This window comes from Micromonas commoda, chromosome 4, assembly GCF_000090985.2.
Source record: "Micromonas commoda chromosome 4, complete sequence".
Lineage (NCBI taxonomy): Eukaryota > Viridiplantae > Chlorophyta > Mamiellophyceae > Mamiellales > Mamiellaceae > Micromonas > Micromonas commoda.
This window is the reverse complement of record NC_013041.1, coordinates 538,580-561,834: the sequence shown is the minus strand read 5'-3', so window position 1 is coordinate 561,834 and position 23,255 is coordinate 538,580. Positions and strand designations below refer to the sequence as shown.

General features: G+C 68.3%; 10 protein-coding genes across 10 annotated transcripts; 4 read left to right on the top strand and 6 right to left on the bottom strand.

Annotated features, from left to right (window-relative positions):
* Positions 1-27: 27 nt before the first annotated feature.
* MICPUN_57750 (predicted protein) lies at positions 28-1,998 on the top strand (the record flags this gene model as incomplete). Its single annotated transcript, XM_002501665.1, has 1 exon — positions 28-1,998. The coding sequence occupies one exon, from the start codon at positions 28-30 to the stop codon at positions 1,996-1,998; it is 1,971 nt and encodes a 656-aa protein (XP_002501711.1).
* Positions 1,999-2,127: 129 nt separating this feature from the next.
* Positions 2,128-4,425, bottom strand: MICPUN_52745 (predicted protein; the record flags this gene model as incomplete). Its single annotated transcript, XM_002501279.1, has 1 exon — positions 2,128-4,425. The coding sequence occupies one exon, from the start codon at positions 4,423-4,425 to the stop codon at positions 2,128-2,130; it is 2,298 nt and encodes a 765-aa protein (XP_002501325.1).
* A 17-nt stretch (positions 4,426-4,442) lies between these two features.
* Positions 4,443-5,476, top strand: MICPUN_108073 (predicted protein). Its single transcript, XM_002501664.1, has one exon. The coding sequence runs from the start codon at positions 4,476-4,478 to the stop codon at positions 5,376-5,378; it is 903 nt and encodes a 300-aa protein (XP_002501710.1). The 5' UTR covers positions 4,443-4,475; the 3' UTR covers positions 5,379-5,476.
* Positions 5,477-5,696: 220 nt separating this feature from the next.
* Positions 5,697-11,290, bottom strand: MICPUN_99988 (predicted protein; the record flags this gene model as incomplete). Its single annotated transcript, XM_002501278.1, has 2 exons — positions 5,697-6,915; positions 7,377-11,290. 2 exons carry the CDS (start codon positions 11,288-11,290, stop codon positions 5,697-5,699), a joined length of 5,133 nt encoding a protein of 1,710 aa, XP_002501324.1.
* A 373-nt stretch (positions 11,291-11,663) lies between these two features.
* MICPUN_93952 (predicted protein) lies at positions 11,664-13,682 on the bottom strand. The gene is made up of 3 exons (XM_002501277.1): positions 13,607-13,682; positions 13,342-13,446; positions 11,664-13,213 (listed from the first exon to the last, which is right to left on the bottom strand). Exons 1-3 carry the CDS (start codon positions 13,652-13,654, stop codon positions 11,756-11,758), a joined length of 1,611 nt encoding a protein of 536 aa, XP_002501323.1. The 5' UTR covers positions 13,655-13,682; the 3' UTR covers positions 11,664-11,755.
* A 158-nt stretch (positions 13,683-13,840) lies between these two features.
* MICPUN_57744 (predicted protein) lies at positions 13,841-14,847 on the top strand (the record flags this gene model as incomplete). Its single annotated transcript, XM_002501663.1, has 3 exons — positions 13,841-13,863; positions 13,925-13,982; positions 14,321-14,847. The coding sequence occupies 3 exons, from the start codon at positions 13,841-13,843 to the stop codon at positions 14,687-14,689; spliced, it is 450 nt and encodes a 149-aa protein (XP_002501709.1). The 3' UTR covers positions 14,690-14,847.
* A 49-nt stretch (positions 14,848-14,896) lies between these two features.
* MICPUN_99985 (predicted protein) lies at positions 14,897-18,343 on the bottom strand (the record flags this gene model as incomplete). The annotated part of the gene is made up of 1 exon (XM_002501276.1): positions 14,897-18,343. One exon carries the CDS (start codon positions 18,341-18,343, stop codon positions 14,897-14,899), a length of 3,447 nt encoding a protein of 1,148 aa, XP_002501322.1.
* A 191-nt stretch (positions 18,344-18,534) lies between these two features.
* MICPUN_57742 (predicted protein) lies at positions 18,535-21,334 on the top strand (the record flags this gene model as incomplete). Its single annotated transcript, XM_002501662.1, has 2 exons — positions 18,535-19,823; positions 19,890-21,334. 2 exons carry the CDS (start codon positions 18,535-18,537, stop codon positions 21,184-21,186), a joined length of 2,586 nt encoding a protein of 861 aa, XP_002501708.1. The 3' UTR covers positions 21,187-21,334.
* On the bottom strand, positions 21,253-22,522 carry MICPUN_57741 (predicted protein). Its single transcript, XM_002501275.1, has one exon. The coding sequence runs from the start codon at positions 22,496-22,498 to the stop codon at positions 21,356-21,358; it is 1,143 nt and encodes a 380-aa protein (XP_002501321.1). The 5' UTR covers positions 22,499-22,522; the 3' UTR covers positions 21,253-21,355.
* A 92-nt stretch (positions 22,523-22,614) lies between these two features.
* On the bottom strand, positions 22,615-22,989 carry MICPUN_108070 (predicted protein). The gene has a single exon (XM_002501274.1). The coding sequence runs from the start codon at positions 22,977-22,979 to the stop codon at positions 22,659-22,661; it is 321 nt and encodes a 106-aa protein (XP_002501320.1). The 5' UTR covers positions 22,980-22,989; the 3' UTR covers positions 22,615-22,658.
* Between the last annotated feature and the right edge of the window lie 266 nt (positions 22,990-23,255).

Here is a 23,255-nt window from a genome sequence, read left to right as displayed (position 1 = left end):
GGCCGCATGCGCTAGGGTTGAGTTCCCATGGCGCAGAGCGGGAAGGATGCGATCCTCGCCGCGGCGCGTCGCATCGCCGAGCTCGACTCGGACGACGACGATACCGCCGACGACGGGGACTGGGCCAACTGGGGCGGGATCGACTGGAAGAACCTCGACGTTGACGACGAGGCTGAGGAACACGCGGCGAGGGAAACCTCGGCGGAGTCCGAGGCGAGGACAGCGGAGGCGCTCGGCATACCCCTCCGCCTCGCGAGATGGCTCGCGAGGCACAAGGGCGGCGACGTGCGCCGAGCGTTCCACGTCGCCACCAGGAACCGCTCCACCGGCGCGCCCACCCCGGACGCCGACGGAACCATCGCGCTCGGCAACCGGCGCCCCAAGTACGTCCCTCTCGAGGAGCGCATCGTCGCGGTTAAACCCGCGGCGATGCCCACGAAACGCCCCGAGGACTTCGAGGCGCTGAGACACGCGAAAGACGCGCGCGAGCGGACGGAGGCGAGGCGAAGGGAGGTGGCGGCCGGCTGCGCGAGGGCCATCGCCGAGGAACAGAAGAAAGAAAACGTCGCGATGACCCCAGTCGCGAGGGCGGCGGTGGCGCAGGCGCTGGTCTCGAGGGAGCAGAGACCGGACCGGGCGCCAGGGGCTGGACCCGCGGGGAGACACGAACCCTCCGTCGTCGGGGCGCGCAGACCGGTGGACGCGACGTCCGCCGTCGGAGCCAACGTGAGCGCGGTGATGTCGTTGATGGGTGTGGGCGCGGCGGCGGGGGCGGACAGGCGCGCCGCGGGTACCCCCGGGTCGGCGAACGAACCGGCGAGGAGGAGGCTGACCGGCGCTGAGCGCGCGGCGGCGGACAACGCGCTGCTCCGACTCCTTCCACCCGGCGAGCGCCCGCTCGTCACCAACTTATTGTCGGCTCCGTCCGCGGCGTCTAAGATCCCCAAGCCGACGCGGCAGCAAACCTTGGACGGTTTCGCCGCCGCCGCGCTCCGCGCCGAGGCTCGAACGCGATTCGACGGCGCGGACCCGGACGCGACGTGGATCAGGGCGCACGCGAAGGCAGTCCGACGCGCGATGACGCGCGCGGTGGACGCGGAGTCGCGAGTCGCCGCGAGGGCCGGGAGTAAGGCTACGTACCGGAACCTATCGGCGCAGGCGCTTCGAGTCGTCGACGTCGGCGAGGTCGCGGGTTCGAACCCCGGCGGGGACGGGGACGGGGACGGCACGGGCGAGTGGGACCGAAACGACGCCGTCGACCCCGCGGACAGGGACGCCGTGGCTTTCGCGAACGACGTCGCCGCGAGGTCGAGGCGGATCGGCGTTGAATTGACGCCCGTCGGCCTCGCGGGTCCAAAGCCCGGCGCGCTTCTTCAGGGGTACAGGCGACCCGCCGCGGACGCCGTTCGTCTCGCGGACGCGCGGGTGGTCCGGGGCGACGCCGCGGTGGCGTTTTTCACGGTGGCGGCGAGGCTCGCGAGGCCGGTGCTTCGGCTCTGCGATCGTGCGAGGGGGATGCTGGAGCGGCGGCGGGCGGCGGCGAAGCGGGGCGCGGGGGAGGAGGCGCTCGGCGGCGGCGCGGGGAAGAGGGCCGGGCTGACGGAGACGACCGAGGGCAAGAGGGCCAGGCTGACGGAGACGACCGAGGGCGAGAAGGCCGCGGTGGACGAAGGGGCGATCCCCGGGCGGCCGCACGTGGTCGCCGCGGTGCGCGCGTTCGTCGACGCGTACATGGAACCCCTGGTGGATGTCGGCGCCGTCAAAGCACCCGCGGCTCGGACGATTGCGAGAAAGGCGACGGCCAAGGTGATGGCGAAGCACGAGCGAGCCAAGGACGCCGCGCCGATACTCGCGAGGGAATCGGACGCGATCAAGAAACTGGTCAAGGCGTACGTGCGGCGAGGGCAGAAGGAGGGCGGACGCGGTGGGAACGAGCCGCCGGCGAGGGAGGCAAAGGGATGCCAAGGTGGGTTCAGATGGGACGACGACGTCTGGTGACGGCGATTACGTGTTTATGTTAGGAACTCTACTAGAATGCTCATAAAAACACGGCGTAGTATCATATCATAGTCTACTCGAACTCTTCGTCTCTGCTCGCGCGTTCGGTACGCCCCAACCGTCGCTCGCTCACGCGGAGGTGGACGCGCGGGTCCTCGCGGCGACCGGCGTGCGCCCGGTCGGGATGACCGGCGAGAACGGAACCGACCTCGCCTCCGGGGACTCCGGCGGCGTGGGCGGCGCCGCGGTGACGGCGCTGCCGCCGCTATCCGCGGGCCTGGGCTTGGGAATTTCCGACGAGGCTCCTCCGCTCTTCTTCTTCTTCTTTTTCCCGCCGGCGGGCTTCGCCGCGAGAACGGGAGGAGGGGACGCGATGATCTCCCCTTCCTCGGGGTCGTCGCCCTTAGCCTTGGCCGCCGCGGCGCGGAGTGCGCGGGTGGGGGTGCGAAGGGACACGGTGAGCGCCTCGCCAACGAGTTCAAAACGCGCGGACATGTCCCACTTGTCCACGCCATCCTGCCACCCGAAACCCCTGCACTCCTTCGGCACCCGAACCTTAACCTCGTGGTACCAGGTCCCGTCCTCCATCTTGTACGCGTTCACCAGCACCTTCTCGTCGGAGACGAGGATGTCGCACTCCGCCGCCGACTTTACGGAGGGCAGGACGATCCGGATGTCCGCGCCGCCGCCGATGGCGCGACCGACGATGGTGCCGTCGTTCGCCGGGACGTGCTTGAGCGAAAACTCCGCCTCGTCAGGGAGGTCGTCGACCCACGTGCGTCGGAGCACGGTCCAGTAAAGGAAGGACGAGACGCCCATCGCGGCGAGGACGTACCCTAACAAGTCGCCGACGACGATGGAGACGTCGTCGACGTCGCCGTGGGGAAACCGAACCGACGCGAGCGCCTCCTTGAGCCACGCGGGAAATGAGGGGTACTTGGCGACGATAAGCTCGGCGACGGGCCTGGAGTTCTTGGCGAGCGCGACCCTCCACTGCGCCACGCGGGGCATGATCCTGTGTTTGTACGACGTGCGCACGTGCGCGACGCGCTCCCGCACCTTCTCGCTACCCTGTCCGTACCAGCCCCCGAGCTTGGCGCGCGCGTACTTGGCAACCGCGGACGCGTCCTCGCCGAGGTGACCGAGCCGCTGCCTCTGCCTGTCCCAGTACTCCCGCGAGTACGCCGCCTTCTCGTCCTCGCGCCTGTCGCGGTCGGGGTTGACGCCGCGGGTCTTGGCCTCGTGCTCGCGGCGGCGCTTCCCGGCTTCCTTGAATTTCTTGATCAGGTTGACGACGTTGTCCCTCGCCTTGAACCACCTCGCGTTGAGCTCGTCGATCTGCTCGACGACCCTGCCGTAGCACGCGATGAGGATGTCTTTGACGTGGGCGACGTGCGGCGCGGCGGCGGCGGTGAGCTTCGCGTACAACTCGTCGAATCGCTCGAGCACGCCCCACGAAGCCATGGCGTCTCGGGAAACCTTCACGAACGCGCGCCACAGCTGTCGGAGCTCGCCGCGGACGTACTCGATGTCGCGGTTGAGCCAGTGGGGCAGCCACGCGTCGGTGATGACCCTGTCGAAGTCTTCGAGGGCCTCCTCGGCGGCGGCTTTGGCGCTCAGAGCCTCCGCGAGTTTGAGCTCGAGCTCGGAGATCTTCGCGGGGAGGCTGCTGGTGGCCTGCGCGGTGGCTTCAAACTTGGATCGAAGCTCGGACGCGACGCCCTCAGCCTCCGTAGCCTTGGACTCCCACCGCTTGGCGGTCTCGAGCGCGGCGTCGAGCTGAGGCTTGAGCTCGGACGCGACGCCCTCAGCCTCCGCAGCCTTGGACTCCCACCGCTTGGCGGTCTCGAGCGCGGCGTCGAGCTGAGGCTTGAGCTGCGCAATCTCCGCGGACAGTCCGGAGCTCGCCTGTTCGATCTCGTCAGCGCGCGATCGGAGCGACGCGACGGTGCCCTCCGCCTCGACAGCCTTGGTCTGCCACTGCTTCGACGCCTCCAGGGCGGCGTCGAGTCGCGTCTTGAGTCGATCGTTTTCCTCGTTGGCGCGCGCGAGGAGCGTCGCGCCGGCCTCGGCCGCGGCGTCGGGTGCGACGTTTTGGCGGGGAGCCGCGCACGATGGGTCGTCGCCCGAGGGGGAGCACGCGGCGGCCTCCTCCGCGGATGCGAAGCCTCCGGAGACGACGAGGAGCAACGCGACGCACAGCGCGGATACGCGCATGGTGCGGTGCACACGACGCGTCATGATGAGCGCGGGTGCGTTGTGGCGACGGAGACCGAAGCGGTGTTGTGAACTTATCGCCAACGGTCGTATCCAGCCTGTCCGATTTCGAAAGAGGTCAGTTTGGCGATCTGCCAGTCTGCCGAACCCACGCGAACTCGCTCCGTGAGCGCCGTTTGATTGAGTCTCGAGAAAGTCACACGAGCTCATCAGCTCACTCGGGGGAGCGCGTATCCGGCGACGACCATCCGTCGGCCGCCATGCTGCCAGCGGATGACGCCAAGGCGGAGGAGGCGCGACGCCTCGCCGAGAAGAAGCGCGACGCGTACTTCGCCGAGCTCGAGAAGGAGTCGTCCACCGCCAAGGGGAAGAGATCGAAGAAGGGCGCGGCGAAGGACCCGGCGGCCAAGCCCGCGGCCAAGCCGCTCGGGGGAACCAAGATGGCGTTCCCGGTGGGTCTGAAGAAGACGTCCACCATAGCGATGAAGGGCGTCGCCGCACCGGTGGCGGTGGAGAAGAAGGGAACGGGCGCGACCGTCGCCGGGGATCTCACCACGATCACCGGCATCCCACCGCCGCCCGAGGAGGACCCACCCGAGGAGGACGACGAAGACGGCGGCACCGACACGTACGTCAGGTTCACGGTTCCGAGCGGATGCGGCGGCGAGGACGGCGCGACGCACGTCCGCGTGCAAGTCCCCGCCGGTCCCGCGGGCGGCGCCGGGCCCGTCGTGGAGGTGGAGCTGCCGCCGGGTGTCGGCGAAGGCGACGCCGTCGAGGCGGTGATCCCGGCGTGGGGCGCGAGCGACGTGCCGCCGCCGCCGCCGCCGAGGACGATGGGGAGCGCGGGGGTGAGCGAGGGGGTGGCGCCGCCGCCGCCGCCGAGGGGGATCCCGCCGCCGCCTCCCGTGATGGCCGGAGGCGGGTACCCTCCGCCGCCGATGATGGGGACCGGGATGATGGGGATGGGACAGACGGTCGGTCGGCCGGGTCCTCCTCATCCGCACATGGGCGTCGGGATGGGAGCTCCTCCGATGATGCCGATGGGGGGCGTGATGCCGATGGGGGTACGTCAGCCGCCGCCGCCGCCGCCGCCGGGACGGACGGGAACGCCGCCCGTCTCGGGCGTTCCGCCACCGCCGCCGCCGCCGCCCCAGGTGTGATCGATAGACGTAGCGATTCAAAGAGGATCTTAGAGGATGACGAAAGAGACATCGAGGCGCGCGATGATGTGGGGTTCGAGCGTTTTGTTTCGTATTTCAAGCGGACGGGCCAGCAGCGGCGTCGGTATCGTGCAACCTCGTGTCCTCTTCTTTCATGTTCACTTCCAGTCATTGCCATCACATCACATCTCGAGTTTCCAACATCCCGATGTGATGTGATGTTCGGGAAGATGAAAGAAGAGAACAACATCATCGAAGCCGAAAGCACGATAACGACACCGCTGCTCGACAATTCGCTCGCGTAGCGGCATCGCCGTTCTAATCCTCGCCGTCGTCGTCGTCGTCATCGTCGTCGGCTTCATCGTCGTCTGCGGCTTCGTCTTCGTCGTCGTCATCGCTGGGTGCCGCCTCGGGTGCCGCGCCTTCGTCCTCGTCGTCGTCGTCGTCGAGGTCGGCGAGCTTCTCGGCGACGAGGCGATCGGACCGCTCGCGTATCTCCGCGATCCTCGCCTTCTGTTCCTCGGACAGCTCGCCGTCGCCGTCCAGCGGAAGCAGCACGTGGCTCACCGCGTGAACAACCCCGTTGCACGCTTCGATGTCGGCGGTGACCACCTTCGCCTCGGATCCGATGCCCTTGACGTACACGTCGCCACCGAACTCGTCGATGTACAGGGGTTCCGACGCGGCTGACGTGGCGACCGGGTCGAGGGAGTCGGCCGCATCGGGATCCTCGAGCTCGGCGGCCGCCGCGAGGATCCTCGCGAGCGCGGTGTCGAGGTAATTTTCGGGGGGGCCGTCGGCGCCGATGGTCTTGAGGTCCTCCGCCGAGTAAACCGCGCCCGGCACGGCGTGGTAGGCGATGATGAGGGCCTTGAGGGAGACGTTACCGAGCATTTCCTGGATGCCCTGCGCGTCTCGGCGGCGTTGGGAGGACGACGGTGAGGTGAGCGAGTCGAGCGCGATGGGGACGGAGGTTCCCGCGAAGAGGTTGAAAACCGCGCGAGAACCGTCGGACGAGACGACGGTGACGAGGTCGAGTAGGGTTTTCAGGACGCCGGTTCGCGGCGGACGCACCTCGGCGCGATCCACGAAGCCGCCCCACTCGAGGAGCGACTCGATCGCGTCGTTCGTCGGGGCGAAGAACGTGTCGGTGCGGTTCGGCGTCGCCATGGCCTCGCGGAGCAAGGGAAGGTCGGCGAGCGCCGCGGCGAGGGAGGAGAACTCCGGGCGCGTCTCGACGATATCCAGGATGGTATCGCACTCCGTGGCGTCGTCCTCTTCCTCCGCGACGGAGGCGGCCGGCGCCATCGACGGCGACGTCGCGGGAGACTCGGCGAGGAACGCGAGCGCGTCGAAGTCCTCGTCGTCAACCTGCGCGAGCCTGCGGCCCCAGCGGCCCCGGCGGCCTCGGACCACCACCGTGCGCCGGACGACCGCTGGGCCGCCGTAGTATCGGTATCCTCCGTAATAGTAGGCGTCGGCGACGTGCGCGGAGAGCATGCCGAGGGCGAGCAGCAGCGCGGAGCCGTATCGGGAGCTGAACATCATGGTTGGCGAGCGGGTGTGGACGGGGAGTGAGAGGGGTCGCGCGGGCGCGTGTGACGAGTTCCCGGCGTCGCACGACGCTTCACGGTGTTCGCACGTTTCTACTGGCTCCATCTCGGAACGGTCTTGGCGCGCCAATCGCCGTCTCCGAGGCGAACAGCGCCTGGTCCAAGGAAAACCTCTCAGTCCTTTTTCTCCTCGTCGTCTTCGCCTGCGTCGTCCTCGTCCTCTTCCTCTTCCTCCTCGGCAGAACCCTGATCGGCAGCCCGCGAGAGGGGATCAGCCTCGGGCGAGGGGCTATCCTCCTCCGCAACCTCGTCTTCTTCCGCCGCGCTTTCCTCGTTTGCGACGTCCCCGTCATCGTCGGGGGCGTCCTCGTCCTCGTCCGCGACGGCTTCTCCCTCGGGATCGGCACCATCCTCCCCGGTGGCATCCCCGGCGTCGTCATCGGACTCCTCCGCGTCCGTCTCCGCGCCTCCGATCCCCACGCCCGGCGGTAACGTATCCGCAGCCACGAGCGTCTCCGCGCCGATGCCGTCGTCGTCGTCGTCGTCGTCGCCGCCGCTGAGCCTCGCGACCCTCTCCCCCTCTTCCTCGGCTCTCCTCCTCGCAGCCTCCTCCTCCGCCGCCTGCGCCCTCGTCGCCTCAAAGTTCGCCCGGGACATCGCCGGCCGCTCCTCCCAGCTCACCGCGGGGCCCGCCCCAACGCTCCCGACGATCGGCGGCACGTCGTCCGGACCCGCCTTCTCCACAATCTCCGCGAGCTGCGTGGGCGAGAGCTGCGGCGGCGGCGGCGCCTCCCTTCGGCGCGGTTTCGGCGCTGGGGACTCGTCGTACACAGCTCCGAACGAGTACCTACCGACTCGGACGTTCATCGGGGGCACGTCGTCGGGGCCGGCGTTGGCGATGATCTCCTCGAGCTCCTCGGGGGTGAGCGCGGGGGCGAGCGGCGGCACGGGTGGGTCGTGTGCGGCGACGGGCGGCCGGGCGGGCCGCGGCGCGGGCGTGAACTGAACCGGCTCGGTTCGCGGCGGCGGCGGCGTGGGCGTGAACTGAACCGGCTCGGTCGGCGCCGACGTCTCCTTCGACATCCTCGCCTCCACCGCCGCGATCTGCCGTTCGCGTAGCATGGTCCTGAACCCCTTCCCCTTTCGCCTGCCCTGGTCCTCGCGCGCGGCGTGTCTGTTCACGGCCGTTTCCGACAAGACGCCGCCGCCGCCGCCGACCATCCCGCCCCCGCCGACTGGTATCTCGTCGTACGCAGCCTGCGGGACGTAATCCCGGGGGATAAACTCGCCGCCGCCGACGTACCCGTCGGTACCGGCGGAGTCCGGCCAGGACGGGTGCCCGCGCGACGGTACCGGCGCCCTGCCCTGACGTTGGACGCGCGGGTCCGCCGACGCGACGGGAGAGCCAAAGGATCTTCGCTCGACGGGCCTGCCGATGAGCCTCCCGTTCCGGTAGGTGTACTCCACGCTGAGCAGCTCGCGCTCCAGCCGGTGGCGCTCCTCGGACAGCCGCGCCAGGTGCTCGGCCGGGGTCATCTCCTGCTGCGATTGGCGCGCTCGCGATTCCTCCTCCCTCCGCGGATTCTTGACGATTGGCTCCTCCTCGCGCTTGGGTTTTTGCTTTTTGCGACGCGGGCTGGGCGCCAGCTTAGCGCCCGGTCGCTGCGGCCGAAACGGCGAGTTCATGTCGTGCTCCTCGTACGGATCGACCAGCACCTTCCGACCGTGCACGTCGTACTCGAAGAAAACCTCCTGGCCCCGCTCCGCAGCCACCTCGCGGTTGGGCACGATCCGCGGCAGCGGCGGCGGCGCGACGTCGTCAGCGCCCGGGGAGAGGGCGTCGAGGGACTCGGCGTGGTAGTCCTCAAACCCCGGCCTGGCGACGTCCTTACGCTTCAAGAGATCGCTCCTGGCCTTTTCGCTCACCGACGGCTTGTACTGCTTCTTGACCATCTCGCCGTACTGGCGCTTTCGCTCGGCGAGTTCGTACTTGGCAATCTCCTCTCGTCGAGCCCTGGCCTTCTCCTCCCGGCGCATGCGCTCGAACCGGCTCATCCGCGGGCCGACTCCGTCGAGGGATTCGATCGACGCGCGAGCGCCGCCGATCGCGGGCAAGCCCCCGGGCGGGACACCCAGTCCGGATCTGTTTTTCTGCCAGGTGGGCTGTTTCGCCTCCTGTTCCCTGTGAAACTGCAGCTGCGCGTAGGATAAACCCGGCTTGGCTCCGTACATCTTCGCGCGTCTCTTCTCCAGCACCTCCTTTCGTTCGCGTTCAATCTCCATCTCCACGTTGAAGTGGTACGCCTTCTCCATGCGCTTGAACAGCGGAGCGTTCTTGTGCCTGACGCGGTCGTGTCTGCCGTGCCCCGGCTTGCGATTATCGCCGGCGACGTGGCGGTTGTCGAGCTCCGCGCGGTCGTTGGCCACCAGCCTCTCCAGTCGCCTGTTCTCCATGCGCATCCGCCGCAGCTCCATCTCCTCTTCTTTCCTCCGCTCCTTCTCGTACGTCTGCTCCCTTCGCCGCGACTCGATCTCCTCCAGCTCCCTCTTCAGAACCTCGAAACGTCGCCGCTCGGCTTCAAGCGCCTTCTCCTCCCTCTCGCGCTTCTCCCTTCGCCACGCCAGCTCGCGTTCCCGAGCCCTGAGCTCCACGGCAATCTCCGCGTCGCGCTCGGGATCCTGATACACGGGGATCTTCCTGGGCGCCGGCTTCGTGGGAGACGGCCTGTACTGCGTGGGCTGGAACGTGGGAGAGCCCCCGCCGAGTAATTCGTCCTCCAGGATGAACGCGTCCCGGCCGCTGATGAGCCGCTCAAAGTTTTCCGCCATCAGACGCCGGCGCTCGGCGAGTTCCTCCGCGGTGCCCAGCACCCGATTCGCGTCTCTCAAAACCCCAACCTCGGCACCAGCCCCATTCTCGTCATCCTCCTCCGGCTTCTTGATCCCCAGTCGCTCCAACCTGCGCTGCGCCGCCGATTTTTTGGGCTTGAACATCCGCCTGGGTTCGCGGCGCTTGGGGGAATACACCGCCGACACGGGCGCGGCAACCTCGCCGCCGTCGTATCGCATGGCGGCGTACTCGAAGCTCTCCTCCTCGCCCAACTCGGGTCTCGCGGGCGGTGGATACTCCCGCTGAACGATCACGCCTTCAATCTCCGATCCCGCCTCGTCCTCTTCCTCTTCCTCTTCCCGGTCGTCCTCGCCGGCTGAAGCGTCTTCGTCGGCTTCCTTCGCGAGGTCCTCCGCGAACCTCGTGGCCTCCTCGATCGCGGACCTGGACGTCTGGTCGAGTTCACCGGTGAGCTCGTCGACGGATGATCCGGGCTCGGGCAAGGGCTCGAGGTCCGGGGACATGAGCCGCTCCAGCTCCATCTCCGCGCGCCTCACCGGATCGAGTTCCGACGTCGCCGCCGCCTCTCCCGCGTCCTCCTCCTCCTCCTCCTCCTCCTCCTCCTCCTCCTCCTCTTCCTCCTCTTCCTCCTCGTCAGCGCCAGCCGCGCGGACTCCCGCCGCTATCCTCCGCCCCACGACACCCCTGCGCGCGGCCTGTATCCTGACCGCGGCGGCGTGCCTCTCCGCGTCCATCGCCGCGGTGTCCACCAGCGCGCTCGCCAGCTCGTCGACGTCGTCCTCGTCGCGCGAACGGTCCATCGCCGCGGCGTCATCCTCGTCCTCGTCCGCCGCGTCGCCGCCGTCGCCGCCGGTCCCGTCCCCCGTCTCCTCGCGTCTCCTCGCGGCGACCTCTTTCCTCGCCGCCCTGCCGCGTTGCGCCGCCTGGATCCTCGTCGCCGCCCGCCGCCGCTCGCGCATCTCGCGTCGAGTGGCGCGCCCTCGCGTCAGCGCCTGGATCTTAACCGCGGCGTCCATCCGCGCGGCGTCCACCTCGAGCTGAAGGACCAGGTCGTCGAGTAAGTCGTCGATGTCCTCGGCGGGGTCCTCCTCGGGAGGGTCCGGGGTCGGAGGCTCGGGCTCGGGCTCTGGTGACGGCTCGGGCTCGGGCTCGGGGTCCGGCTCCGGCTCCGGGGAAGGCTCGGGCTCCGGGGAAGGCTCCGGGTCCGGCTCCGGGGATGGTGACGGCTCTGGCTCTGGCTCCGGCTCCGGCTCTGGCTCCGGCTCTGGCTCCGGCACCGGCTCGGGGGCGGGCTCTGGAGCGGGCTCCGGCTCTGGCTCGGGCTCGGGCTCGGGCTCCGGCTCGGGCTCCGGCTCGGGCTCGGGCTCGGGCGATGGCTCGGGCGATGGCTCGGGCTCTGGCTCCGGCTCTGGTGAAGGTTCGGGTTCGGGCTCCGGCGATGGCTCGGGCTCGGGCTCCGGTTCCGCCTCCCCCGGCTCTCCGGGATCATCGTCGCCGTACAGCTCCATGATGTAATCGTTCTGCGGGGACGGGAAGGGAAGGGCACGGGTCAGCGGGTGGGGTCCACAAACGGCTTTCGAGTGTTGGATTTCCACGAGTGATTGAGGGCGTAATGCGGGACTGTGGCGTACCGCATCCCCGGCTGGGGGCGGCTCGTCCCCCATGACTATTGCCTATTCTACGCTCCTCGGCTCGCGGGCGGTCGGCGTATCGATCACCCCGCCGCTCGCGCCCTTCAACCGCGCTATCGCGATTGTCTCGGGCCGTCCGTTGCTCTTTTTGTTCTCTCCAATCAAAAAGCGGGCCCAAAAACGGAAATGGATTTTACCGATGAAAATTGAAAGAGAGCGTCGATGAACGGCTTTGAACGAGACGCATTTTGAAACCAGGTTCCTTTCAACGGACAAAGAATTCTATTTTGCTGCGGCGCCCCGACGCCCCTCGTCACCCAATCCCCCGCGCCGTGCACGTGCTTAATCGTACTTACCCGAGGTGATGACGTCGTCGATCTTCAGGATGAGTTTCACCACCTGCGTGGCGAGCAGCATCTGCTGCTGCTTCCCGATGAGCGTCTCGAACACGCCTTGCTCCTTCATGTCGTTGGTTCCCGTCTCCTTGCAGTCCACGCCGAGGTACGGGTTCTTCTCCTTGAGCTGCTGCGACTTGACCATCGCCACCGTCTCGATGGGGGGCAGGCCGCTGTTCTCCGCCAGCGCCGTCGGGACCGCGTCGAGCGCCTCGGCGAACGCGCGCATGGCGTACTGCTCCACGCCGGGGATCTTGTCCGCCGCCTCCTCAACCGCGATGCCGCACGCGAGCTCCGCGGAGCCGCCGCCGTAGACGATCTTGTTGGATCGCACGAGGTTCCTCGCGACGCAGATGGCGTCGTGGAGGGAGCGCTTGGTCTCCTCGATCATCATCTTGTTACCTCCGCGGACGAAGACGGTGACGGCCTTGGACGCGGCGCAGTCCTCGATGACGACCATCCTGTCCTTGGTGGTGCCGAAGGAAACCTCCTTGACGGAACCCGCCGAGCCGAGCTTTTCGGGGGTGAGCTCCTGGAACCTGGGGACGATGCGGCCGCCGGTGGCGATGGCGAGGAGCTCGAGCTCCACGCCGCCGACCCAGCGAATGGCGGGGAGCTTCTCGTGCATCAGCAGGTGGTTCGCCTCGTCGTCGAATCCCCACTGGCAGATGATCAGCGTGGCGCCGCTGTCTTTGCACTGCTGCACCATATCCTTGAAGTACTTCTCCTCCTGCTGGCGGAGCTCCTCGTACTTCTCCGCGGTGTCGATGTCGATCTTGTGCTTCGTCTTGGGCTTGGGTGGCTCGAACGGGCAGGTGAGGATGGCGATCTTGGCATCCTTGATCACCTTCGCCATCTGCGGGTGCGAGATGTCCTTGTCGAGGACGATGCCGTTGACCAGCACGGTGTCTTCGAGCTTGCCGCCAACCTTCCCCTCAACCTTGATGAGGTCGAGGTTCACGTCCCGTCGCTCGAAGTCCGCCACGGCCATCACGGCCTTGACGCAGATCTCCGCCATCTCGCGCTTGCATCGGTTGACAATCTTGGACGACAGCGTGGTCATGCACGTGCGGATGAGCGGCTCCGCGTCGGTTGCGGAAAACTCAAACGTCTCCGAGACGCGCTCGAGCTCGGCGACGGCCACCTTGCTCGCCATCTCGAAGCCCTCCGCGATTCGCAGCGGGTGGATGCCGCGGTCCAGGAGCACCTCGGCCTGCTCAAGGAGGGAACCCGCGAGCACCACCACGCCGGTGGTCCCGTCGCCGATCTCGTAATCCTGCGATCGCGAGAGCTCCACGAGCAGCTTGCCGATCTGGTGCTCCACCTCCATCTCCTGCAGGATGGTGGCGCCGTCGTTGGTGATGGTGATGTCGCCGTCGCCGCTCTGGAGGATCTTGTCCATACCCTGCGTTGGTTTCGCGCGGGAGTCGGGGTTTGAAGGTGAGCGGCGCGCGAGATCGCGGGGCGACAGGCGAACGACGGAGGTTGTTCGGGGGGGTTTTGTGTTTCGCTCTTTTTGGTCGTCGCGCGCACCTTGGGGCCGAGGGAGGAGCGAAGCGTGCGCGCCACAGCCTTCGCCGCCTGGATGTTGGCCTTCTGCGCATCAATACCGCGGATCCGGCTCTTAGAGCCTTGCTCCTGTGGGAAGAAAAAGAGCGGGCGTGGGTCAGCGATCGAGCCTTGATCCGCCGTCGCTTGGTGGGCACACTTCAGATCGGCCTTCTGTTGCCCCGTGCGCGGGAAGGCGAAAGCGCCAGATCGTGGCGGGAGACGCGGGGATCTTCGCGACTGGACGCACCTTGATGATCAGGAAGGGACGCCCGAACTCATCGAACGCGAGACTCATCTTTGCCACGTCGTCTCCTAGACCAGCGCGTCGGGTTATGCCCGCTCGCCACGGGCGCAGTCGCTTTTTTCAAACGAGACGGTTGACCAGCGTTTCCTGCGGCACGGCGCACGGCCCACGCAGCATAGCACCCGCGGGGCAGTTCAATTTGCGTGGATTTGCTGGGAATTGGGTTTATCCATAACAATGTACGCTCTTGTTTCAGGAGCGTAAATGGCTTTAACAAAATATTGATTTTTTCCCTCCCTCGCCTCTCCAGCGGCCCTGAAGAATAAAAGCCGCCGTCGCGCATCGAGGAGGCCCTTTTGTACCCGTCAGTGACAGGTCCTACCACGTGGGCGTCTGACTCGCGGGATTCACTTCCTTAAGCAAACTTATTAAGGTGCGTGCGCGCGCGTCCCCAGGCTCGCGCGACTGTGTCGAGCGCGATTTACGGCGACTCTCCGGCATCGGCTGTAAAAACCCTAACGAAGGGTAGAGGAGCCTCCCTCGCGAACATCGGGCGCTCGGAGTGCACATCTCGGCCTCGATTGGGCCTCGCATCGCACTCCGCGTCCCCGAAATCGTGCAGCGGAGCGAGTTGACCTGGGATCACGTTAGTTCATCCACCTCCCACGAGCGACACGCTGACCTCGCCCCTCCCGATCCCTCCCCGAAACCCCTCAGATGTCTGCTCCTTACAAGGCTCCTGGTGCCAAGGGCGATGAGGGTGACGCTCCCCGCGTTCACCGCATCCGCATCACCCTCACCTCCAAGAACGTCGCTAACCTCGAGAAGGTGTGCGCGGATCTCATCCGCGGCGCCAAGGAGAAGCGCCTCAAGGTGAAGGGCCCCGTGCGCATGCCCACCAAGGTTCTCAGGCTCACCGTCCGCAAGTCGCCTTGCGGTGAAGGTACCAACACCTGGGACAGGTTCCAGATGCGCATCCACAAGCGCCTCATCGACCTCCACTCCCCCGCCGACGTCGTCAAGCAGATCACCTCCATCTCCATCGAGCCCGGTGTCGAGGTTGAGGTGACCATCGTCGACGCCTAAGCGCCCGAGAGTCGGAGACGAAGGCGAGGGGCGCCCGTCGCCGCCGACGGGAACCTCGCGCCCACCCGATCGAGACCGCGGATTGACGCGCGTTTGTTCGAATAGACTCGTTTGTTCGTTTTAATACCACCGAAAGCGCGCGTCGGAGCTATGATACACCGAGATGACAACTAACTGAAACCGAGATGTTCGCACGACCCGCCGGGCTCAGTCGGGATCCTCCGGGTCCCGCGCGTCCCCGGACCCGGCGGCGTTCACGAGGTCCAGCACGTTCGCCAGTCGCGACACCCTCTCCGCGTTCGCCGCGTCTTTCAGCGTCAGCGACCGAAGCGCGCTTCCCGCGGCGAACACGACCCGCCTGTCGACGCCGCCCCGATCCCCCGAAGCCGCCGCGGCTCGCACCACGTCGGCGAGGACGTCCACGGCTCCCAGCTCGCCAGCCTCTTTGGACGCCGCCGCGTCGTTGGCGATGTTCCTCAACGCCCCGATGGAATCCACGCACGTTAACCTTCGGATTCGGTCCAGCAGCCTGGGCACGGCCCCGGCGCGACCCGCCGCCCGCCTGTTCCCGGCGTCGGCGCACACCAGCTCCCGCAGCGCCGAAGCAGCCTCCGCCGCGTCCGCCTCATCGGCGTCGGCGGCCAAACGCGCACTGAGAGCCTGCACCACCTCCGCCGCCGCGCTCCGCTTCCGCTCCGGTCTGCTCCGAAGCTGCGTCGCGCTGCGTTCGCTGAGTTCCCCGTGGCGCCACCGCTCGGAGACGTCCCGCTCGAGGCCCGTGAGTTTAGCGCCCGCGTCGGCGAGAGCGGCGAGACACTCCGCGTCACCGGCGCGAAGGGCCCACGCCGCGGCGGTTCGCTTCCACCTGTCCCAGGATTCCAAACCCCCGTCCCTGGTCCGCAGCCGCGCGGCGAATCCCGCGGCGGCGCGGACCGTCTCCACGTCACCGCTCCTCGCCGCGAGGTGTAGCGCTGTTTGTTTATCACGGTCCTTCGCCCCCGCGCTCGCGCCGGCTTCGAGGAGGGCGACGAGGACCGCGCTGTTGCCCCTCGCGGCGGCGACGTGCGTGGCGAGCGTGCCCTTCGCCGACGCCTCGTTTGGGTCCGCTCCCGCCGCGAGCAGCGCCGCGACCGTCTCGAGCGCGGCGGCGGGTGATACGGCGGCGGCGGCGGCGCGGAGGTGCGACCCGCGCGGCTTGACGCCGGACTTTAGGAGCGATCGGACGACGGACGCGGCGCCGAGGCTGCACGCGGCGAGGGCGCAACGCTCGAGGGAGTCGCCGACGTCGATGGGATCAGCCCCGAGGCGTCGCCCACCGCCCGATCCGTCACCGTCTTCCCCGCCATTCGAACCGTCTTCGATGGCTTCTCCTCTGTTCGAAGCATCGTCGACGGCTCCTCCGTCTCCGTCGAGATTGGTGAACGCGACACCCTCGGCGCGGAGGTACTCGGCGTAGTCTCTGAGCACGGGGCGGGCGAGTATCTCGCACGGCGCGAAGGGTCCGCGGACGACGCCGGCGGCGCACGCGGCGGGTTCGTCGGCGTCTCCTCTTCGAAGGAGCGCCGCCGCCTCGCCGTCGATAATCTCCGCGTCAAACCCCGGCGGTTCGACGTCGTCGCCCGTCCTAAACCCTAAGCCGCGGGGGTACGATATTCGAGGGTCGGCGGCGAGACGCCTGGAAACGTCCAGAACGTTGAGAGAGTTTCCCCCCAACGCGTCGAACCCGTCCGACGCGCCCACGTCTTCGGAGCTCAGCCCGAGCGACGCCGCCCACGCCGCCGCCAGCGCCGTCTCCAAACCGGGCCTCGGCGCCACCCGCTGCGGCCTGAACGCCGCCTTCGTGCCTGAACGCAGCCCCGCCGTCAGCGCACACCGGTCCGTCTTCCCGCTGGACGTGAGCGGCCAGCTGTGGCGCGCGTACAGCGCGTAACGAGTCGGCACCGCGTGCGCCGGCGCGAGTCGGCGCGCGTGGAGTTCCACGGCTCTCGCCACCATCCACTCCTGCGTCGCCGGGTCGTACCCCTCCGGCCTCACCTGCACGTGCGCGGTGACCGTTTGCGTCGTCGGGTCGAAGTCGACGGCGGCGTTCTCGACGAGGTCGACGCACGACCGGACGTGCGACTCGATCTCGTCGAGCTCCGTCCTCACGCCACGGATCTTCACCTGCCTGTCCGCCCTTCCCGAGAGTATCAGGTGTCCGTTCGCGTCGACGCGGCCGACGTCCCCGGTGGCGTACACGACGCCGACGTCGCCGCCGACGTCGATGAACGCGCGCGCGGTCCTCTCCGGATCGTTCAGGTACCCGCCGCGACACACGCACCGACCGGACACGGCCACCTCGCCCGTCGCGCCGGGCTCGAGGAAGACCAACCGACCCTCGCCGGTTCGCTCGACGACGTGAACCGCCGCGAAACCCCCGCGGCGGTACGCTCGGCCGACCCGCCCCGGATCGTCCCCGCGGCGCATGCGGGCGTACGTCTGCAGCACCGTCGCCTCCGTCGCGCCGTACACGTTGAACAGCACGCGGCGCCCGCGAGGGGAAAAATCCCGAATACCAGAAGAGTCCTCTTCATTCTCGTCCTCATGCCCGTCCCCGTCCCCGTCCTCTTCGTCCTCTTCGTCCTCTTCGTCCCCGTGTTCGTCCCCGTGTTCGTCCCCGTCCCCGAGCGGGTCCCCGCCCCATCGCTCGAGCGTCTCCGCCGACATCCTCTCCCCCGCCAGCGACACCCGCCGCAAACAAGGCGCGTCCTCCCACCCGCGCGGTAACCTCGCCAGCGCAAACAGCGTCGGCGTGCAGCACACGTGCGTCACCGCCCCTTGGCGCAGCACCGCCGCGAAGTCCGCCTGGAAGAGGGTCCGACTCGCCACCACGGCGCACGCGCCTCGTACGGCCGCCACGTACGCGTCGCTCGGGTAAATGTCAAACGTGGTGTTCGACGCCAGGCACACCCTCGAGCTCCGCCGCACGCGCTCCACCGCGATCTTGGCGGCGCAGTAGGACATCACCGCGTCGTGGAGGGCGACGGTTCCCTTGGCGCCGAACCCGGAGCTTCCGCTGGTGTACGCGACGTAGAGCTCGCGCGACGACGACGACGACGCGGGGTCGTCGGCGGCGAGGGATCGGACGCGTGGGTTCCGGTCGTCGGGGGAGCGCCGCTCGTCGCCGTCGCCGTCGCCGTCGTCGTCATCGTGGTCGTCGCGCCGCGCGTTCAGCGACTCCAGTGATAGGTACGCGTCGATCGCGTCGCCGAACCACCCTCGCGCGCGTCTCGCCTCGTCGTCGTCGGCGCACACGACCGACGCGCATCGGGCGTCGACCGCGATGGCTCTCAGCCGCCCCTCGGGCCACGACGCGTGGTCCATCGCCACGAACGCGCGACGCGCGCGGTAACACGCGTGCAGCGCGACGAGCGGCGCGACGCCATCTCTGGCGATGCACGCCACGCGCGTGCCGGGCGGCGTGCGCGCGCGAATCGCCTTCGCGCAAGCCTCCACCGCGGCGTCCAGCTCGAGCCACGAGAGGGTGCGGGTGCCCACTGCTGAGTCGTCGCACACTTCGCAAACCGCGGGTCCCTTCGGTGCGTCGCGCGCGTTTCGCGCCACGAAGTCGAAGTCCCAGCCTCCGAGCGGCGGCTGATCCCGCGCGTTCATCATCGCCGGATCCCCGCGACGCCGCGCGCGCGCGCGGGGCGCGAGCGCGTGTGGAGCGACGCGGACCCGGAACGAAAGCCACAACCGGACATGATGTTTTGTCCCGGAACGTCGGAGCAAGAAACATTCTCGGAGGAGCCGGCCGACACTCGGGAGGGCGAGGTCGACGCGCGACACGATGGACAGATGAGAAGATGATACGCGCGCTCGAGAGGAGGACGCCGACGCGACCCGCGGGGGGTCGCTCGCACGCCTCGCCGCCCGAGGCGGCGAGGCCGGCGCCGACGCCGACCCCACCTCGCAAGCCACGAGCGTCCTATTCCTACTTTAGGACGTGGAGCTTCTTCGCTGGCTCGAGGAAGCACCAGCCGGTACATCCGTCGCCTCCCGATCGCCCGGCGCCGGACGTAGAGCGCGAGCACCGGATGGATGCGCTGGAGAAGATCCGGTCGAGATCGTCCGCGGCTTCCAGGATTGCCGCGTCGCTGAGGTCGCTCCGAGATCGGTTCGCGGGACCCCGAACGACGAACAAGGTATCGCCGATGCCCGCGCCTCGTCCGGCGGTGGTCACGACGCTGCCGTCGCCGAAGCGAACGCCGAGCCGGCGGAGGGATCCGCGATCCCCTCGACCGACTCCGCCGCGGCCTCCCCTGTCGTTCGAGCCGAACCACTCCACCCCATCGACGGCGGCGGCCTCGGCGCCGCCATCATCGTCGCCCGTGGCGGCGGCAGCGGCCATCACGCCCGCGCCCACGCCGCCGGCGAGGCCGACGCCGCCGACGACGCCGAGGCCGCCCGCGTCGCCGCTGCGGACGCCCGCGCCGCCGCCGCCAAGAAGGAGGATTCACGTCCGCGTCGGAACGCCTCCGCGCGAATCCGTCGAGACGCGCCCCCCGCCCCCGCCGAAAGAGGAGGTGGAAGAGGAGGAGGTAGAGGAAGAGGAGGCGCCGCCGGCCGCGCCCGAGCCCGCGGCGCCCAAGTCGCCGCCGGCGAGGAGGAAGGTGCCGATACGGGAGATGAAAGCCGCGCTGGCGGCGGCGGGGCTGGACGCGAGTCATTGCGTGGAACGCGAGGATCTGGAGGCTCTTTACGGCACCGTCGGGAAGAGGCCGAGGATCGAAATCACAGAGGAGCGGGAGGAGGAGGAGGAGGACCCTCCGTCCGCGTCGTCGTTCGATTTGTTCGACTCCCTCCCGACGGAGGTGAACGAGCTCATCCTGCGCGAGCTCTCCCCTCGATCGCTCGCGGCTGCGACCGGGGTGAGCCGCGCGTGGCGCGACGCGGCGGGCGACGACGAGCTATGGGCGGCGCACCTCGCGCGAGCGCCGAGATTTTCCAAAAACGAGAAACCCGTCCCGTTCCCTTCGACGTCGGCGCGACACTCCTCCCGGCGCGGACGGCGGGAGCTGATGCGAACGTACGCCGCGGCTCGCGAGCTCGGCCGCAGGTGGCGCGACGGCAAGTACGCGCGGTGCGACCTGAGGTGAGTTTATTTTAATCTTCGTATGGGCAAGCGGACTGACGTGTTTATTTTCTACCTTCGTAACAGGGATCACTCTCGCCCGGTGGAGCGCGTCGAGTTCGCGGACGCCGTCGGTTTCGGCCGAGCGGCGGTGACCGCGGGATGGGACGGGTTCGTGTTTTTATACCTCTGCGACGAAAACGCCGTGCGCGGAACCGGGTGGAGGCTGGCGAGGAGGTTCAAGGGTTGCGAGGGCGCGTGGGTGGTGTCGCTGGCGACGTCCCCGCGGGCCGTCGTCGCCGGCGATACCGACGGGAGGATATGCGCGTGGACGTTCGGGTCGTCCACACCGGCGAGGACGCTGCGGCAGGACGGGTCGGTGACGAAGGTGCGATTCGTTCCAAACTCCGGCGGCGAGAACGACGTGCTCGTGGCGTCCGCGTCGACCCTCGGGGACGTGGCGATCTGGGACCTCGCGGCGGGAACGAGGCTCGCCACGTTGCGGGGCCACGCGGAGGCGGCGTGGCACGTGCACCCCCTCGCCCCCAACCCCGACGGGATCCTCACCGTGCTCACGTCTTCGAGGGACTCCACCCTCCGGATGTGGCGCTTCGACGAGGTGGACCGAGACGGCCCGCTCGACGTGCCCCGCGGCGAGGGCGGCGAGCGGTTGATATCGCCAGCGTCGACGTGGCGGGACCACGACGACGCGATTCTCTCGTTGGCCGTCTCGGCACCCCCGTCGCGTTCGCGCGTGTGCGACAAACAGCTGTGCGCCACGTGCGGCGCCGACGGCGTCGTCGTCGTGCGCGACGTGTCGAACGGCGAGGTGCTCTCGAGACTGACGGTCGATCGACCCGACTCCGCGCCTATGTGCGCGACGTTCTTTGAGCGGCCCGAGGACCCGGCTGATTTCGTCGACGACTCACCGATATCGTCCGTCCCCCGCGTCTCCGGCGTCCGTGGCGACGCGCGAGACGGCGCGAGGACGCACACGTGGCTGGCGACGGGGTACCGGACCGCGAACGACGGCGGCGAGCTTCGCCTGTGGGACCCGCTCGGGGGCGGCGTCGCGGCTGTCCTGTCGGACCAGAGCCGTCCGGTATCGGACGTCATCGCCACCGCGCACGCGCTCGTCGCCGTCGCGCCGGGCGACGGGGTGGTCGTGTACGCCGGGGTCGACGACGACGGCCGCGGCGACGCACGCGACGGGACCGCGCGGCGGACCCGCGGCTGCCCGATCGCCGCAGCGGTCACGGTGTTGGACGGTGCAGGCGCGGATGGGTTCTCCTCGTGCGCGGGGGCGTGCGACGATTTGCTCGCCGTCGGGAGCAAGACCGGGTCGGTGCAGCTGCTCGACTTTAGGGTTCAGGCGGGACGGTGAGACGGCGGGATCGGGGAGACGGACCGAGGGTTCGCCGGCCCGCGCGTCGGGCGGCGAGCGTCGCTTAGAGAAGGAATACATCCGCGGCGTCATTTTTAGCTAGCTAGCTGCTTTTGTACTTTTTAGAGATACCCGAGCTCCTCTCGGCACCCGCGTGCTGCCGGTGGACTCACAGGCCGCCCATCACCTGCCTGTTCTCATCCACCGACCAGCATTTCCCCCCCTTCTTCACCTCCCCGGCTCTCGCCCCGAACGACTCCGCATCCGCCGCCGTGCCGTCCGCGTACGCCGCCCGCGCGTCGCGCACCGCCGCCTCGCTCGCGCGCTTCGCGATCTGCTCCAAAGTCTCCCCGGTGTACGTGTCGACGCCGTCCACGACGCCCACGCCGCTCGCGACTCGAACCTGCTGACGAAACGCATCCTTCTCCCCTTTGTGCTCGCTGTCGCACTTCGAGAAGCACGGGACCATCACCGCCGCGTCCTCGTACAGCGGCGGAGGCTTCACGCTGAACTTCCACTGGCAGCTGAAGTCGTCGTAGTTGGGCTGGATGTGGAGGTCCATCCCGAAGTCCTCGCTGAGCCACTCCTGCGACGGCGCCTTGCACGTGTTGACGCAGACGCTCGCGCATTGGCTCATCTCGAGGAACCTGCACCGCTCAGCCTTGACCGCCTGGGGAACGCGGAAGGTCTTGGGGAAGTTGGCGAACGTCTTCCTGATCCACGCGGGGGTGGGCACGTCCACGTGATCCACGCCCTCCATGGGTCCCATGAGCCACGGGAAGAGGTTGGTGAACACGAGCACGAATGCCCAGTTGGAGAACCAGTCGGGGGCGTTGGGGTGGATGAACTTCTTCCATATCGGCGGCACCCAGCCGATCCCGAGCGCCGGGAGGATGCCCGCGAAGACCCGTTTCGCGCGGATCTGGACGTCCCGCGCGGTCCCGTCCATGTCGTTCACCTCCCGCACGGCGTTCATGATGCCGCCAAACTCCGTCCACGGCCTCGGATCCTTATCCACGCCGCCAACCTCCTCGACGAGCAGCTTGCGGATCGTCGCGGTGAGCACCTTGGATATCGGACTCGCGTCGATGCGCGCGTAGTCGACGGATCCGTCGGGGTTGACCGGAAGCGTGCTCTGCTTCGGGGTGTTGCCACGCCAAGCCGCGTCGACGGGACTTCCGCCTCCTGAGGTGGATATCGCTCGGGCGCGAATCACCATCGCTCGCGCGGCGGATCTCGCCGGTCCGCGCGCGTTCACGCGGACGCGCACGCTCGGCATGGATGCCGGGGCACACTGAGTGAGGGCCTGCATGATAACCGGTTCGATGCGTTCGGTCTTCGCGCGTCTCGGGAATGGCGTGCTACGTCGAACGAAGCTCCGCCACGTGTCCTACTCGACGTTCCATGATGAAATGCCCATACAAATTTCGGTGACGAGTTTGCCATTAGATTTTTTTTCTTACACGGCGGTCTCACATGACGACGTTACCGTCTTGATCCGTGAACACCGTCCTCGTCCCGTCCCCGGCCCACACGTTCTTCTCGAACAGCTCCGGCGGAAGCCTGAACGCCCGTCCCGCCGCGTTCGCCACGTCGTGCGCGCTCCACCCCGCCACCACCATCGGCCTGTTGTAAAAGCTCCCCGTCGTGTCCGTGGCCCAATCCTTCGGCGTTCGCAGCGCCGTCGCCGCGCGAACCCACGCGGGCCCGTGGTCCTCGTCCGGCCCGACGAGCGCGTGAGCCAGCTCGTGCCTCAAGCACCCGAGGACGTTGTCGAACCGCGGGTCCAGCATGACGTACTTGGAGAGGAACACCTCGCCGCGCTCCGCGCCCGGGTCGCCCCACATGTACGTGATCCCGACGTAGGATTTGGCCGCGTGCCAACCGAACTTCCAGTCGTCGGTGAGGCCCGATCGCGATCGCTCGTGCGCCCACAGCTCCTTGGAGAGCTCCCACCGCTTTTGGAGGTCCCACCCGCTGGCGTCCCACCGCGCGCGTATGTCCGCGATGACGGCGGCGTCCGCGGGCCTGACGAGCCCGTCGCCCCCGCCCTCCCACACCTTCACGCG